The sequence below is a fragment of the Panicum hallii genome, unplaced genomic scaffold, assembly GCF_002211085.1.
Source record: "Panicum hallii strain FIL2 unplaced genomic scaffold, PHallii_v3.1 scaffold_81, whole genome shotgun sequence".
In the NCBI taxonomy this organism is placed as follows: domain Eukaryota; kingdom Viridiplantae; phylum Streptophyta; class Magnoliopsida; order Poales; family Poaceae; genus Panicum; species Panicum hallii.
This window is the reverse complement of record NW_020356222.1, coordinates 101,117-118,991: the sequence shown is the minus strand read 5'-3', so window position 1 is coordinate 118,991 and position 17,875 is coordinate 101,117. Positions and strand designations below refer to the sequence as shown.

The 17,875-nt window shown below is 45.4% G+C and overlaps 1 protein-coding gene across 1 annotated transcript; it reads left to right on the top strand.

Annotated features, from left to right (window-relative positions):
- Window positions 1–3,095: 3,095 nt before the first annotated feature.
- LOC112878615 lies at window positions 3,096–4,007 on the top strand. Its single transcript, XM_025942859.1, has one exon. The coding sequence runs from the start codon at window positions 3,096–3,098 to the stop codon at window positions 4,005–4,007; it is 912 nt and encodes a 303-aa protein (XP_025798644.1).
- The last annotated feature ends 13,868 nt before the right edge of the window (window positions 4,008–17,875 follow it).

Sequence of the window (17,875 nt, the reverse complement as noted above, 5' to 3'; positions counted from 1 at the left end):
GTGGAAACACGGCAAGGATGGGTGTAGGAGTAGGAGTACTATGCTCAGTGTTTCCACTAGGCGTAGATATGGGTGGACTGGTGCTGGGTAATCTAGAAGCACTGGAAATGGGATTAGTTTTTGGGTTGGCTTTCGAAGCGGTCTTAGCAGGCAAGCGCAATCTTTCCCTAGGTGGTGGACGGCCTCCAGGCGATGCCATGGCTGCCTGTTGCCTAGTCAATCTGGTAGGCGTGCACGGTGGTAGCTGGTTTGCATCCTTAGGTGGTGGACGGCCTCCAGGCGATGCCATGGCTGCCTGTTGCCTAGTCAATCTGGTAGGCGTGCACAGTGGCAGCTGGTTTGCATCCCTAGGTGGTGGACGGCCTGCAGGCAATGCCATGGCTGCCTGTTGCCTAGTCAATCTGGTAGGCGTGCACGGTGGCAGCTGGTTTGCATCCCTAGGTGGTGGACGGCCTCGAGTAGGCCTGGCTGCCTGTTTCCTAGTAAATTTGGTAGGCGAGCACGGTGGCAGCTGGTTTGCAGCCGCCATTTGTGCCGTCTTTTGCTTCTTAGTGCGAGTTCCTGGAACCATCGCTCGTACCTGCCAAGAGAAACATGCATCTTATCGATTAAGGATAATGAGTGAAGTACATTAAATGACTACAATGAAGTACATGATTGAAAAAGACTAACTACATACTTGTTAATTGGCCTAGTAATGCATCTCACCTCAGTATTATCCTCATTATTTAGGTCATCATCGTAGTCATCATCACTGTCACATTGGTTATCAATGTCAGAGGATGGGTCATATTCATTGTCAGACTCTATTGTCTTCCCCATGCACTTTTCCTTTTTTGAAAAAACATCTCTAACATCTGAGCTAGTATTGGAATACCCAGAGACGCAAAAATTTCCTGGACCTCCCTTACCCTTTCATCCCTTTCCAGCTCGTACTGAGTTTTTTTCATTTCTTACTTAGTTTCATGAAACGCACAAAGAGCAGAAACTGGATTCAGTTTCTGTAAAAGAGATGCAAAAGAACTAACAAATCAGTATTCTTTAAAATGTTAGGAAGAAGAAAAAATAACAATTAACAGAATGTAAGACAAAACCAGGTCCTTGGCAGAACCTGCCTTCATGATTCATTAACTCATTTGCAGGCAACAGCTTCAGTATTCAGACTGTAACTTTTCTGAACATTTCTAGACTGCAATTACCAAGCAATGGAGGAGAAGGGGGAAGCAGACTACCTTTGGAGGAGGAGGAAGCAGACTATAGCCGGCGTTGAGGAGTGCACGTGGATGCCTTCGGTGCGCCTCTGTCCGAGCAAATTAGGATGTCGACGGGGCTCTCCGCCTCTGGCGTTGACGTGGACGTCGTCCGCGCTGGGCGCCGCTAAGTGGCGGGGAGGTAGGAGGAGGCCATGCTCGTTGACGTTGCGGGGTTGAGTGACAGCGGGGGTGGTGGGTCGGCGCGGCAGCGGGGGTGATGGGTCGGCGCGGCAGCAGGGCTTGAGGGACAGCGGGGTGGGGGTCGTCGGCAGCGGGGGTGATGGGTCGGCGCGGCAGCGGGGCTTGAGGGACAGCGGGGGTGGTGGGTCGGGCGGCAGCGGGGTGATGGGTCGGCGGGCAGCAGGGGTGGTGGGCGGCAGCGGGGGTGGTGGGTCGCGCGGCAGCGGGGTGGTGGGTCGGCGCGGCAGCGGGGCAGGGCAGCGGGGTGGTGGGTCGGCGCGGGGCAGCGGGCCGGGGGTTGGAGGGACGGCGGGGGGTGGTGTGTCGGCGAGGAGAGGGGACCAAGGATTGGGGATTTTTCCCCTATCCCTAGCCGGGCAAGAGGATAAGGCGAGGGGGATTTGGATGGCTTGAGCGGGAGTGGGGGTGGGTCCCGTGTGTCGGCGAGCGGGATAGCGCGGGAGAGAGCCAGGTGCGGCAGCGAAAATTTGGCCCCTGGCGGGTGGGCCCGGATTGTCAGTGACCCTTTGAGTTCTATTAGGATTTCAAACCGATTTTTAGGCCTAGTAAACGATTGAAAATGAAATGAGTGTATAAAACAAAAATGTTCAACTCGTCCAGTTCTACATTTTTGGTTTTGGCTATTTTTTCATTTGAACTTATTTTGACAGTTTCAAATTTGAATTTCAAATTTGACGGTCTATGGACTAAAAATTGGTGTACTAATACTTTCAAAATAAAAGTGATGAACACAAAGATTGCACATCTCATCAAAATGAACACTTTTTGTTTTGGTAGTTAGTTCATTCGAGAAAGTGGCAGTAAGTTTGTTCATAAAAACTACATGTCTCACTAATAGTTTCATGAGGCTATATGAGAGATTGTTCTCTCGACTTGTAAATCGTTCAAACTTTGGAACATGAAAATATGATCAAAATCAACAAAAAAATTTGAATGATCATGATTTTACAAATTTTTAGAAAAAAAATGCATCAGATTTCGAGATGGTATGTAGGAGAAAAATTTGTTACAAGATTTAGACATGAACATCTGGGCCCACATGTCATTGATACGCTGGACAACCTGGCCACTGTGTGCCCGCTTGGCCACTGCTCATTGTGTTGCCGCTTGGCCACTGCCTGTAGGCATCAGGCCGGCCCAACTGACCTGCTGCCTTGCCGCCCCTCCCCTCACCCTGCAGGCTTGCCGGCGACCAGCACCTGCACTCACCGGCCTCGCCGCCCCTCACCTCCAGCAGCCGCCGCCCTCCCCTCACCTTCATCTGGCGCCCACCCCCTCTGCTCCAGCAGCCGCCGCCCCTCCCTCACCTGCATCTGGCGCCCACCCCCTCACCTCCAGCAGCCGCCGCCCCTCCCCTCACGTGTATATGGCGCCCACCCCCTCAGCTCCAGCAGCCGCCACCCCTCCCCTCACCTGCACTGTGGTACGTGGAGCCCAGGGGTCCAACCCACGGTGGATCTTCACCAGCAAAACGAGCTGCTCCACCCCCCACCAGCATCCACGCGTGGCAACCACCCCCACAAGGTGAGTTCAGTGATGTGTACCTCTGTCAATTTACCATTTTTCTTGTACTGTTTTAACTTTAATCCAGGGATTTAAGATGGATTTGTTACTCTTTGCACCTAATTTATCCAGGTCGAGATGGATAGAAGTTGGATTTATACAAGTGCACCATTTTCGCCGGCCTTTTTGTCTGGTGTTCAACACTTCATGGAATATGTCAGAGCTAGATGTAGTAGTGCAGATGAGAAAATCAAGTGCCCATGCCGAAAATGCTTGAACCAGAAAGAGAAAAGCCTAGATGATGTACACGAGGATATCGAGCTCAATGGTATGTCTAGGTGCTATATTAGGTGGGCTCATCATGGAGAGGAAGAAGATGATGTTGGACAAGATGATGATGGAGAACTCCCTGTTGTACCTGAAGATATGTCATGTGATGGAACTGACCAAGGCCAGGCACCACTTGATGAGGAAGGACAAGCTGAAGATGTCATAGATGATGGTGCAAGGGGAGTTCAGGGGTTGATTCAAGATTTGTGCGACGCAGCAAGCCATGGCCTCGGTGGTAACTTATATAAACAACTCATGGAAGAGGCAAAGCGTGAACTTTATCCAGGTTGCACTGAGGAGACTAGGCTATCTTTCATGATTAAACTGCTACATATAAAAGTGTACAATCGGATAACAACATCTGGGTTCGATGCATTCCTTGAGTTGCTTTCTTCAACTTTGAAGAATGTGCCCGGAATTCCTAAGTCATATAACGAGATGAAAGCTGTGCTTCGGAAGCTTGGTTTTGGTTATGTTTCTATTGATGCGTGCAAGTATGATTGTGCCTTGTTTTGGAAGGACCATGAAGGCGATGATCATTGCCCAGTTTGTGGCTTCACAAGATGGAAAGTGAACAAGGAGGGCAGAAAGAAAGTTCCTCACAAGGTCCTCCGTTACTTTCCAATAATTCCACGCCTTCAAAGGCTTTTCATGTCAAAGCAGCGGGCACAATATGCAAGATGGCACAAGGAAAGAGGGTACCCGTTGAAAATGAAATGAGACATCCTGCTGATGGGGAAGCTTGGAAAGATTTTGATGAGACTTTCAAGTCTTTTGTAGATGATCCCCGTAATTTGAGGTTAGCCATTGCTACTGATGGATTTAACCCATTTGGTCAGATGAGCAATTCATATAGCATATGGCCAGTGTTAGTGGTACCATACAATTTTCGACCCTGGATGTGCATGGACCAATCCAATTATATGCTTGCTTTACTAATTCCAGGCAAAAAATCACTAGGCAAAGATTTCTATGTGTTTATGCAGCCTTTGATAGCAGACCTGATGGAGCTTTGGAAGGGTGTAAAAACTTATGATGCAGTTGAAGGCAAAGACTTTAGCCTGCGTGCAGCGATTCTGTTTGGAATCCATGACTACCCTGCATTGGGCACCATGTCAGGCAGAACCACTAAGGGTTACTTTGCATGTGTATACTGTGATGAGAATCCATGCTCCGAATGTCTTAGAAACAAAATTGGTTTCATAAACCATAGACGTTTCCTCCCTAACGACCATGCTTGGAGGACAAACAAATCTTTCAATGGCAAGCATGAAAAAAGAGAGCAGCCAAGGAAATTTACTGCAGATGAGGTTATGGCAAGGTTGGATTCAGTTTGCTATGTTCCAGGCAAGAATCCAGATAAGCCAAAACCAAGAAAATGATGCCGTAATGTAGATGAACCAGTATGGCATCTGAAGGTTAGCTTGTATGATTTACCATACTAGTCAAAATTGAAGCTACAGCACAACCTTGATGTTATGCACATAGAGAAAAACATATGTGAAGCCATTTTGTCAACTCTGCTTAATATCCCAAATAAGACAAAGGACACCATCGCTGCTAGACTAGATTTGGAGGATAGAGGTATAAGAAAAGAGCTTCATTTGCTAGATGACAGTGGTAGTTCATCATCAAAGCCAAGAGCTTGTTACGTTCTAAAACCAGAAGACAAGAAGAAGTTCTTGCAATTTGTGAGCAATATTAAGTTTCCAGATGGCTATGCCTTCAATATATCAAGATGTGTCAATATGGAGGGAGGAGGATCAATCCATGGGCTGAAAACACATGACTGTCATATAATGCTGCAGCATATTTTACCAGCTGGCCTTCGTGGTTTGGTGCGCAAAGATGTATATGAAGTAATTGCTGAATTGGGTAGGTTTTTTAGACAACTTTGCTCCAAAACTATAAAGGTTGATGCAATACACCAGATGAAGGAAGATATTGTGCTTATCATTTGCAAGCTAGAGAAAATCTATCCTCCAGCATTTTTCGATGTTATGGTTCACCTAGCAGTACACTTATCTGATGAGGCACTCCTTAGGGGACCGGTGCAGTATGGATGGATGTATCCCATTGAGAGAAGGTTGGGCACCTTTAAGCGTTTCGTTCGCAATAATGCAAGACCAGAAGGATCTATTGCGGAGGCATACACTGCCTATGAGTGTATGACCCAGTGCTCAACATATTTCAGTGACATCATTAGTAGGTTCACTAGGCCTGAAAGAAACTTAGATGGACAAGAGAACATCTCACCCAATGGTTACTCTATTTTTGATCATGGTATTAACCTGTTGGGTGCTTCAAATCTTCATTACCAAGACAAAGACATAGACTCCATGGTTTGGTTTGTTCTAAATAACTGCGAAGAAGTTGACGAATACAAAGAGTGAGTAATTCCTGCTATTGCAGCCATCTTTATTCAATACTAGTGTCACAGAATAACTAATTACCTTCTTCCTTTGCAGCATGTATAGGGCACAATTAGAACAAGAAGAGGTCAACAATGTTGAAAAAAAGATGTCAACACAATTCGCTGCATGATTTGAGAATCATGTGTGTTCTACTTTCTACAGCATGACTTCATGATTTATGATCCAATACATTTTCAAATTCACTAATTCTGTATGTTTTTTACCGGCAGATTACCAAATTGAAATATGAAGGCACAACACTTGTTGACGAAGACTTGTACTCACTAGCATGTGGGCCGGATCCGCGAGTGCGTTCGTACACAGCCTGTATAATCAATGGGGTACAGTACCATACTACGGCTCGTGATGAACATAGGAAGACACAGAACTCCACCATCAAGTGCCCAGGTACTCACGGTGATGACACAATGAACTTCTATGGGACAATCATAGACATTATTGAGCTGAGTTACAGTAAGAACAGCAAAGGGAGTAGAACTGTTATCTTATTACGATGTGAATGGTACCATCTTGGGGGAAGGACATACCACATGAAAGATGATGGTTACTTCAAGAGCATAAACATCACAGGCCGATGGTATAAGGATGATCCTTTCATTATGGCCACAGATGCTACACAGGTATTTTTCTTGGAAGATACAAAATTAGGGCCATGTTGGCGAGTGCTACAAGAATTTGGCCACCGACATATATTTGATGTCGAAGAGTCCAACACAAACCAACCAATCCATGAACAAGTACAAATGAGATCTCAAGAGGCATACCAAGAGGAGCATATTTCATCTAGAGATGGTGCAGTGAGAGACATTCCTCCAGATATGGATTTGTTGCACATGAATAATGAACCAGGCAGCCCTATTAGTAGAGACCTCGTCGAGAGCATCCATCGACAAAAACATATTGCTCAAGGTGATGAAGCAGACCGTGAAGATGAAGATGAAACCTACCTTGAGTACCATAGTCCAGAAGAAGGCAATACTTCAGGAGAAGACAGTGATGTTGATTGACCTTTGCATTTCTAGACATATGTGAACCATGCATGAACTTTTCTGTTATTGACTTTGTTGTATTTCAATTATGCTACTACATTTGTATCTGAATTATGAGATAGCAAGACCTTATATGCAATGTTTCTATTTTTAGTGTATACTTCATGTGTGATGCAAGTTACAGTAGTGTCCAGATTTCATTCACATGATGTGTGTGTATATATATGGGGACTTCATGTGTCATGCCCAGAATCTGTCCTAAAATGGATTTCTGGGTTTTTATGACCCCAAGGCCATGTCATGGAATGTACATAATTTGTCACAAAATGTATTGGCCGGAAGTAACATACATTCTGCCAATATTTCATCACGCACAAATTTGCTAAATACACTATTCCATTTCCTTCCTTTTCATTTCTTGCTTGCCTGAATGCAAGCCCATCCAATATTGGCACATAATGTTTCACACATGAATAAAATGTATTGCTTGAAAAAAGAACCAGTTTGCATTGCTTGACCATCGACCAGATTGCAATGCTAGAAAATGCACCACCTTGTTCTTACATTACAAAAGCGAAGACCAACTACACCAGATTGCATTGTTCATACTACACTGCAACCATCACCTACAAAGACTAAAATATATTATGCGGTGAACTTGACTTCACTGCCTCCCTGCAACATACATCAACACACAGCCAAGACCAACTACTAAAACAGACATCAAAAGGTTGAACTTGCACGCAAGATTGTCCACCTTGGCCTCAATCTGTAGTTCACCAGCTTGCATATTCATGACCATTCTCCCAGATGATGCATCTGCTACCTCTTCAGCTTCATCACCAATGTCCACTGCCAGGGGGAATTTGTGGATTGCGATAATGCCAAGCTCCTCCAGCTTATCCAAATACTGCCTTTGGAAATTATAGAACCCGCAAATCTTAGGAAACTACAACAATAACAAAACAATTTCGTTAACCATAGCTGGATAAACAGGGATGAAGAACTTCTCAGTTCAAATCATACAAGTGGATGCTCACTGAGTTCCGTGGACATTTGAAGAACACACGCAGGTAGTTCTCGGTCGTGTCCTTCCCTGACCGCCTCTCTATCACCCTCGCCATCCCACAGTCAGGGCATGGGATCAAGGGGAGTCCAGTCTCCTTACCAAGAGGATATGGCTGCAGCTCCCACATCGAGCTTGGCTCCAGATGGCGTTCAACCATCCTGGACGCTCCACTGCCCCTCGATTGAGTAGCCGAGCTACCCCACTTGGACATGGTGCCACCGTCGTCGTCACCGTCGCCGCCACAGCAGTCTCATGGAACCGTCCAGCGCCGTCAGCTTGGGAGAGGGGGAGCCGGCTCCGCCTAGAGGCAGCATGACGGCGGCCGTGCTCTACCACCCCGACCGACGCTCGCCCAGAGGCCCACCCGCACGCCGAGCTCAGACCGCCCTGCTCTGCCTGCCCGCACGCACTGGCCTCACGCCCGGGTCCGCCCACCCGCACTCCCTGGCCTCACACCACAGGCCACCTGCTCCGCCCGCCCGCACGTCGAGATCCGCCGCCCGCCCTGGCGTCCCGCCGAGATCCGCCACCCGCCGCGCTCCACCAGGCCACCCGCCAAGCTCGGCCTGCCTACCCGCAATGCTACACCGACCGACCCACCGCCGGCATCCGCGCTCGGTAGCCGCGGTCCGCTCACCCGGACGCTGCCCGCCCGCCGCCCGAACACCGCCCGCCGCTGTGTGGGAGTGGGGAATTTTGGGGAACGATTCGAAATGGCCAAGTTCAACTTCTGTTCAGGGATCATGTTATAATTAACAAACAATGATGTACAGAAAAAGGTCACAAAAAACCACTTCATATCGTCATTAAAACCATAACAGACGATCGGCTACTCTGGTTGACATTTGTGACGACACCAGGCATCTCTATGTGACCAAAAGAAGAGAGTGGTCATAAATAGTTCAAGGGCTCATGAATTTATGACGACATAGATTTTATCATCATCTAATGTTACAATATATGACGATATTTGTCCTCGTCATGAGGACTTTTGTCATAAAAAATCATAATTCTTGTAGTGGGTGGTGATCCAAGTGCATGACGGCAAGGAGAGGGTTGTGTTCTACCTTAGCAGAAAGATGCTAGATGTGGAGACCAGGTACCCTGAGATTGAAAAGTTATGCCTGTGTTTGTCCTTTACCTGTACAAGGCTTCGTCATATCTTTCTATCTGCTGAAACGGTCGTCATCTGCAAATCGGACGTTATCAAGCACATGTATCGGCTCCTGTATTTAAAGGCCAACTCGGAACGTGGATGTTTGCATTGTCAGAGTTCGATATCCGATACCAACCCACGAAGGCAGTCAAAGGGCAAGCGCTGGCAGATCTTATTGTAGAAAGGATCAATACTGACTTAGTAGCACTCTCCGTGCGCGCGTGGGCCATGTACTTTGATGGATTGGCTTGTGGAGATGGATGTGGCATAGGTATCCTGCTTGTGTCACCTCGGGGGGCAACAATCTAGCAGAATATGAAGTGGTACGTAAGGGTATGGAATTGCTTGTTGAGGCCAGAGCGGAAGCAGTAGAAAGTTTTGGGGATTCAAAGCCGGTGATTTCTCAGCTCACAGAGGAATACAGGTGTGAGAGCGAGTCGCTTTTCCCTTTATGGGAACAGAGTCTGGAGCTGATGGCCCAATTTAGGTACATAAATTTCTATTGGATACCAATGATGCAAAATTCAGAGTCCAATGATCTTGCACAGATGGCTTCAGGATACAAAGCTATGGCAGACGGAGCTAATCTTCAGGTATACCTGCTGGAACAAGATGACTGGAGAGCCGACATCTTTAATTACTTAAAGGATCCGGCTCGGGGGGCACCTAAGAGGATACGTTACAAGGCCATGAAGTACGTCCTAATAGGGGACGACATGTTCTACAGGACTTTAGAAGGATTGTTGCTCAAATGCTTGGGGCCGATTGAATCCAATCGGCTCTTACATGAGGTTCAAGAAGGCACTTGTGGGACTCACCAATCGGCTCATAAGATGAAGTGGCTGATTAGGCGATCGGGGTATTACTGGCCCACCATGCTTGAAGATTGTTTTAAATATTATAAAGGATGTCAAGCATGTCAGAGATTTGGGAAGATACAGATGGTGCTAGCATCAGTAATGAACCCTATCGTCAAACCATGGCCGTTCAGAGGCTGGGGTATGGACATGATCGGCAAAATTAATCCTCCATCCAGCAAAGGCCACCAGTTTATTTTGGCCATCACAGACTATTTTACCAAATGGGTGGAGGCTGTCCCTATGAAGTCAGTAGCATCTAAGGATGCCATTAATTTTGTTAAAGAACATGTCATTCACAGGCTCGGGATTCCTCAGACCATCATAATAGATGGAGGGTCAGTCTTCATATCAGAGGAGTTCAAAAAGTTTGCTACTGACATGGGCGTCAAGCTGATCAGCTCATCTCCATATTATGCTCAGGCGAATGGACAAGCTAAAGCATCCAATCAGAGCCTTATCAAGTTGATCAAGAGAAAGATCGATGAGCATCCTAGGCGTTGGCATGAAGTCTTATCAGAGGCATTGTGGGCATACCGTATTTCATGCCACGGAGCAACAAAAACTTCTCCTTATCACCTGGTGTATGGATAGGAGGCTGTATTACCATGGGAGATTATGGCCGGCTCAAGACGCATAGAGTTCCAAAATGACCTAACAGTTGAAAAATATGTTGCTCTGATGAACGACAATATTGAGGACCTTACGGAGCTTAGACTTTGGTCACTTGAGAAGATCAAAGAAAATAAGACCAAGGTAGCCCTCGCGTACAACAAGAAAGTCAAGCCAAAAGAATTCAAAGTTGGAGATCTGGTTTGGGAAGCGGTGTTACCATTGGGGACTAAGGATGCAGCGTATGGCAAATGGTCTCCAAATTGGCATGGGCCTTATAGAGTTGATCAAGTCCTACCTGGGAACACGTATATGCTTGGGGAGTTAGATGGCGTCAAGTTTTTGGTGGTGGTCAATGGTCAACATCTCAAGAAATACTTCCCAAGTATGTGGGATGATGGGCAATAAAGCTGATGCTATGCATCAGGCTGTGAGCCGATACATTCAGTTGGCCCGTACAAGAGAAAGCCGATGCTACGCATCAAGCTATGAGCCGATACGTTCAGATGGCCCGTACAAGTGAAAGTCGTTGTTACGCATCAGGTTGGACACAAGAAAAGGAGGCCGACACGTTCAGTCGGCCCATATATAAAAAACACACACACATATTTTGTACCCAACGCATTGAGTTGGCCAAATAGCCGATGTATAACCATCGACTTTAGAATTTTAATTTGAGTGCATGCAGGTTTTGAATGACAACGGGCTACAAGAGGTGATTACAAAGTAGTCTACTGAAGGAACTCATCGATGGCTGCGATAGCCTCAAGGCGGACGCGATCAGCTTCAGCAATCACTGCTTAATCATCCTTGTCCTCACCTGACACTATCTGCCGACTCAAAACGCTCAGCTCTGCGAGTTCTCTCTTCAGCTAGGCAGTCAAGTCCTCTGCTTCTTGTTTGGAGCTGGCTATGAGGTTCTTCTCTTCCTGGATGCGCTGCTCGGTTGCCCGGACCTTTGCCTTGAGGTCTTCTAACTCCTTCTTCAGAAGTTGAAGCCTTTGAGAATGTGCAGAAATGTCAGTCTTGGCGTCCAAAGCTGCCTTCTTCTTGTTAAGCAGTCGACACCTCTCGGCAATATCGGCTTTCAAGGGGGCATGTGAGCGACGGGCTTCAAAACCCTTGCTCATAAATCCAATCGCAAAACCCAGACCAAAACCTCAGAGTGCGAACTCGAAACTCGCGAAGCAAACCCTAGATCCAGTTTCCAAGTCTTAGATCACCATTGGAGTTTCAGATGGCGGAACCCTCGAATGCCGATGCCGGCGTCCTCGGTCTGAAGGTAAAACTCTGACCTTTCGCTAATTTAATGAAGTAATTATTCGAACCCTTGAAGCATTAAATGATCCCTTCCTGTTATTTGGCTCTTATCAATCTTCCAGGTTTCAGACATTCTCATCCTTCTTCCCCCAATTCCTTTTGCCTTGGGCCTCGTTGTTATGAGAGTCCAGTAGATTTGATTTCTTGTGAGGCTAACAGGATCCTATTTGCAAGCCAAGACATAGATTTAGATTCCTGGTCCGACAGGTTGCGTGCCTGGCCGAATCCTCCCGAGGGCTAGGTATCCTGGTAAAATAGAGTAGAGAAAACCTACCAATCCACGTGGGCGACCATAGGAATAGCTGATGCTCTGTCTCTATTATTGTCCCCCTTTGAGAAGAATGAGAACCTTCTGAAGACCATCGGCTATTTTTGGTTTGATGCCCTGAACTGCTTCTTATTTGGCCATGGGCCGATGAGTCCAACCCTCATGGATGTCATGATGATTACTGGCTTGGAGGTTGCATCACCCAGCCCCTCTGCCTTCAGACTGCCTGGGGTCCCCTTTAAATTGTCCTCCAAAACATACAGCCTTTCTGAATCTCTGGTTGGAACACTTCATATTCTACAGTCCTTCCCTTGCCCCAACCAAAAACTACCTCTCCCTAGCATATGAACTGGCCAAAGGTAATACTGTTAGCCTTGGTAAATTGTTCCTTGGGGAAGTCTATAGATATCTTCACCTAATGTCTTCGAGCCTGCTTACCCAAAAGAAACTCAGAACCGGTGGTCCCTGGTGGTTCATCCAGTTATGGGCCCACCTATATTTTCGGAACCACATACCAAACTTTCCTGTTCTGGCCAATAACTCTTTTCCAGATCAGAGTGGGAGACGAATCAGGTGTACCAGCTTCGACCAAGCTTTATATAGTCTGCCCGGTAGTAAGTTGAATCCCACAGATACCTCAAGCTGGTTTAGGATATTCTACCGAGGCTTGGACAACCCAATCTTCCTCCCTTATACAGATTCTGAAATCTTTGAGAACCCAATCGCCTTCAGATTGGCTGACTTTGCCAATGATGATAGCACTCAGCATTTATACTCTATCATGATTCACCCTTGCTTCCTTCCAGTTGGCATGAGCACCTCCAACAGAATCATCAAGCCAGGTTATGAGTTTTACCAGCCGATCGTAGTAGCCCGACAATTTAGTCTTGGGCAAGTTCCTCCCCACTTCTTCCTTCACTATCTAACAATAAGTAGAGCTGATCTGCCCGATATTCTCTCCAGCTGGAGATGCTATAGCTTGTTTGCTGATCTTCACATCCCAATCCCTGTCAACTTATCATTCACTTCTTCGGCCATCGGCTTTGAGAACCGGTGGTCAATGTGGAAGACTCATGTCTTTCGGAAAGCCTTGCAGCCAATGCTGCAGCAGATCAACGCTGAGTATGAAGCACCTGAGGGAGAGGTATTACTATCAGTTTAGTATTTCTTCATGACTCCGCTTAACCCCTTCTCTAGTTCTGTTTGTTTTCTCTGTAGCAGGAGGATGGTCCAGAGCCCGAGAACGATGATGGCTCCCATAGCCCTCTTTGGCAAGAACGCACCTCCCTCATCAAAGGTCATAATGCGGATCCAGCCTGATTTTACAAAATTGGCTTCCAAGTGAAAATGAGTCTCCAACGTTGCTGCCCCCCGAGCCCAGATGAAGGCAAAGAAGATGACTGTTAGGAAGATTCGGAAGGAGGCCGGACCATCTTCTATGGATCAAGAAGCTCCGAACGTCGACCAGGTTTGGATTGTCCCTTTATAATTGGTCCTTTGAACATGTATATTTCGACTCAATTGCTCTTTCCTTGCTTGCAGGCTGATATCGTGGATATTTCCAGCGGGGAAGAGCAAGCGCGCCAAGAAGACCCAAACCCAGAGGCTCTAGAGAATCCTGTGGCAGTAGTCATCCTCTTGGTCAACCTCCAGGATCCGATCCCGGAAACTCCAGAGAATCTTGCAACAACAGTCGACACTCTGGTCAATCTTCAGGAGCTGCAGGAGTCGATCGTCACCTCATCGACTATCAATTCTTCTCCAGAAAGGGTGCATCTACAGGAGCTGATCGTCACCTCATCGGCTATCAATCCTTCTCTAGAAAAGTTGCATTATGTGACACCCTAGGTGTCAAATTGTACCATAATAGGTATGAAATGTAAGGCATGTGTTGATTTGTATAAGATTGGATGTATTTGTAGAAATAAGACCCTATGTGTAATTTTATAAGGATATGAGTCCTTTTGTGCAAAATGCATGAGTTACAAAAGTAATCTTCAAAAGTTACTAGGGGCCAAATTATAAGAATGCAAGTAATCATGACAGTTCTGAAAACTTGCATTAAGGCCCAAAATTATGTGTGTAAATATGTAGCAAGGACAAAATCTTATAAAACTTAAAGTTAGTCCAAAGTTTCAAAATCAAGTTGCATACCATGAGTTTTGGAGTTCAAACCCTAAAACAAAGTTGTAGAGCTTGAAAAGTTTTACAACTTTCATTTTGAACACTTTTCCTTTTGAGCTCTAGCTTAAAAGTTATCACTGGTTTACAGACAGGTCCCTGGAATTTTGGAAAATTACATTTTGGTCCAGTCATCTCCAACCTTTCTTCTTCCTCTGGTTAATCTTCTCTGCTCCCCTGTTTTACTGTGCTGGCGCCGCAATTCCCCGGAATTCAAGCCGGCAGTGAGTTCCCCCTTGCCCTCTCACCCTCGTGCGCCGCCCCTAGCCCTGCCCGCCGCCTTAGCCCGCCTCCGTGGCCCCTTCCTGCTCTGCCACGCGCGCGCCACCGGCCGCCTGGGCGCCACCAGTACCTCTCCCTCCACGCCGCCGTGGTCCATTGGCCTAGCGCCCCTCCCATACCCTCTCCTTCCTATAAGTAGTTGCCCCGGGATCTCCTGATGCTAAGCCCCCATTCTTTTGCGTCTCTCCCTCGCCGGAACACTGCTCCCAGTGCCACCCCGCCGCCGCCCTACTGCCTCCCGCCGGCGGCCCCCGTTCCGACCGCCTCAAGCCCGGCTAAGGCCTCAATCGGGTGTGTCTCGGTGCCCTCTCGCTCCCCACCCCTTTTCCTCTTGCCATCCGAGCTTCTTCCTCCTTGGATTTGAGCTCGGTCGAGCTTGTACCGGCCGGCCATGGCAGGGGGGCTTGTCTGCGACAATTTATTTCCTTCCGAGGGTCTAAATGAAAGATCTTCGTTTCTTTCCCTTTTCCAATGTGCTGAACTTGGAAAACTCCTAGAAAATCGTAGAAAATTCAAAAAAATGTGAAACCAGTTGTATTTGAATCTTCATTTCAAATTCTATCACTTTTGTTTTATGACCATGCTGTGAAAATAGATAGTTTGTACTGTATTTAGAATAAAAGTAAATGGGTGCTTGTGATTTTATGTGAGTGGTACTTTTGGCTTGTAAATTCAGTAGAAAATTGTAGGAAATTCCAAAAATTGCAAAACCAGTTTTGTTTGAAACTAGGTTTTGAACTCTACAACTTCTATTAAGTAACTTTGATATGAAACAAAATATTTTTGAATCTATATTGAATCTAAGACATGGAAATGTAATATCCAATCCGTAATTCCAATTTTTACCTTACAGGTTAACTTTGTGATCATGATTTTTGATATACAAATTTCTATAGATGACATATAAAGTGATATAAAATCTTCAAATCTAAATTCATGATATAAATTAATTTCTTTTAAGATAACCATTTCAAATTATTTTGAGCAAAAATTTGCTAAGCATACCTTTTAAACTTTAATCAATTAGATCTCTTAATCATGAATTATGAAGTAATCTATTTTTAAATATTCAAAATCTTATAACATTCTTTACTCAAAAAGTTTAAATTCAAATCTAAATCTGAATTTAACTCTAATTTATGTTTTAATATTTATCTTGGATTAATTCAATTTGTTTATAATACAATTAACTAAATCTTTTCAGTGAAGCTTATCTAATTAGATCTTTTAATCAAATCTTTTAAATACACAATAAGCTGTGTTTAAGTTTTCAAAACTTTATAACTCTAATTACTTAGGGTTCACATTCAAATTTGAATTTAATTTAAACTTGAATACTTAATTTCTATTTTCAATTAAATTAATGCTTTAGTCATGAGTTAATGCTTATGATTCAAAACTTAGGTTTCTTATACCATGAGTTCTCGAGCATTAGCTATTGGATTGCAACTTTACCGTAAATTGAAATGAAAGTATGTGCATCCATTGAACTCCATCTTGCATATCATGTAGACTCGATCTCTCTCGCCGACGGAAATTATCAGCTAATCCCGGAACCAGAAGAAGGTTATTCTGAAGATCCCGAGAACTTCGTCAGGGAATTCTCTGAAGGCCCGAACCAAAGTTCGGACGTTATTAACTTGACTAACCCCAGCCCCGCCAGTAAAGGCAAGCCCCGGACATAACCCACTATTTTATTACACTGCAATCTATATCTATTTACGTATTCTATGCATTAAGTTCTTAGGAATTGCTTGAAACCCTAGTTGCATTCCCCTAGGAACCAATGTGATGGATACTAGCTCTTGAGTCCGACTAGCTACTATGCTAATAGGGCCGGTAGAAGTCGGGTGATTTCCTGTCACTCGCGCGATATAGGAATTGTAATGTTTATATTCCTGCAATCACTATAAGGATGACGGACGGGAGTTTTATGTGGTATCATGGTTGAGGTGATACCCCGTCTGTGTTGTTGAATCTGTTAAGGTCGCAGCGTGTGTTAGCGGTGGTTAAGCATTTGAAAGTACTAACCACATGCCGCGAAATATGGTAAGCGGTAAGCCTAGTAGCCAATCGGCCCGAGGAGTGGACATACCTCCCACCACTCGATTTGCTTCTTTTGGTTACTCATGTTCGACTGAGGAAATACGTGTTGCAAGGGCAACCAGGAATACGGGTTTTGTAGTCGCGCTACAGACGTATGTCCTGCACGAGTGATGTGCGTATGTTCCTGCAGTCGCTTGTGGTGGCTCTGATCCACGAGTCGGAATGAAAGGCAAACGGTTGCTTTGGGACTGTCGTTGGATGTTCCAAGCGTGTGAGTTAGATTTACCTTGCAAGGTTAAATTCGATTCAGAATCGTCCGCCTCTCACGAAGATTGAGACTGCTTAATCCCTTTATCACACAGAGTAACAAGAGTAACTATATGATGGGTAATACTGATGGTTGAGATAAAGAACTCTACCTTGCTTGCTTAGTTATAAGTGCTTATCTAGAATGGATAATCACATAGAGCTTGAAAGCTAAAAGTTGAAAATAAGGATCTATTCTTAGTTGCTTTTCAGCTGAAATTAAACCCAGAACCATTATAAGCCTACATAAGTCTAGTTATGGGCTAAGTATACCCAATTCCGGGTAAGCCTTGCTGAGTATTAGTATACTCAGCCTTGCTAGTTATATGTCTTGCAGGTAATGTCTGGAAGACCCTACTCTTCCCTTGCCCTGGCCCTGTGTTCTTCCAGAAGGTTGGTCCGTGGAATGGGATCCGTCCCCGGCCAGCACTGGTGATATCGAGCGATGTCGTGCTCGGGCTTAGCATGACATCCGTCTTAACGACGAGTTGAAATCATCGCATATGTTTTCCGCTGCTAAAAACCATAGTTTTAACAGCTTGTAATCTTTTCTCTGAATTTAAATCTTCGTACCTCTTTTGGAAACCCTTGTAACGTAATTTTCTCTGTGATGTAAAATGTGATGGTGATTGTATCTCTGGACTCACCTTCGTGTGAGGTAACCTTATTTGATCCTGTGTATCGGTGGTTTATCGGGACGTTACCCGACAGGCCAAGGGATTATACCGTTTGAAGCACGTTGGAGCCCTCTGGAGTGGACTCGCGTACTTGAGCCGGTATAATTCAGGTTGGTTCTACCACAGCTGGTATCAGAGCTATAAGGTTACCCTGGAGGTACATTTTGCCTTAAAAATTCTTTCAGTATAAAAGCATGACCAATAAAATGTTTGGCAAAGTCACGTTGGATTCGTTAAGGTTTGTGCTTAGTACGTAAAGCCCTAGGGTAATGTTTATAAGGGAAATAGAGGTGGCTATATATATGTATATAATCCTAACTACCAGCATTACTTTTCTATCAAAACTTAAATTCATGCACAACCCAACCTTACTTTCTGTAACGACATCTT

Excerpts from the sequence above, each read along its gene's own strand:
- LOC112878615 (XM_025942859.1), top strand. The coding sequence starts at position 3,096 with ATGGATAGAAGTTGGATTTATACAAGTGCACCATTTTCGCCGGCCTTT.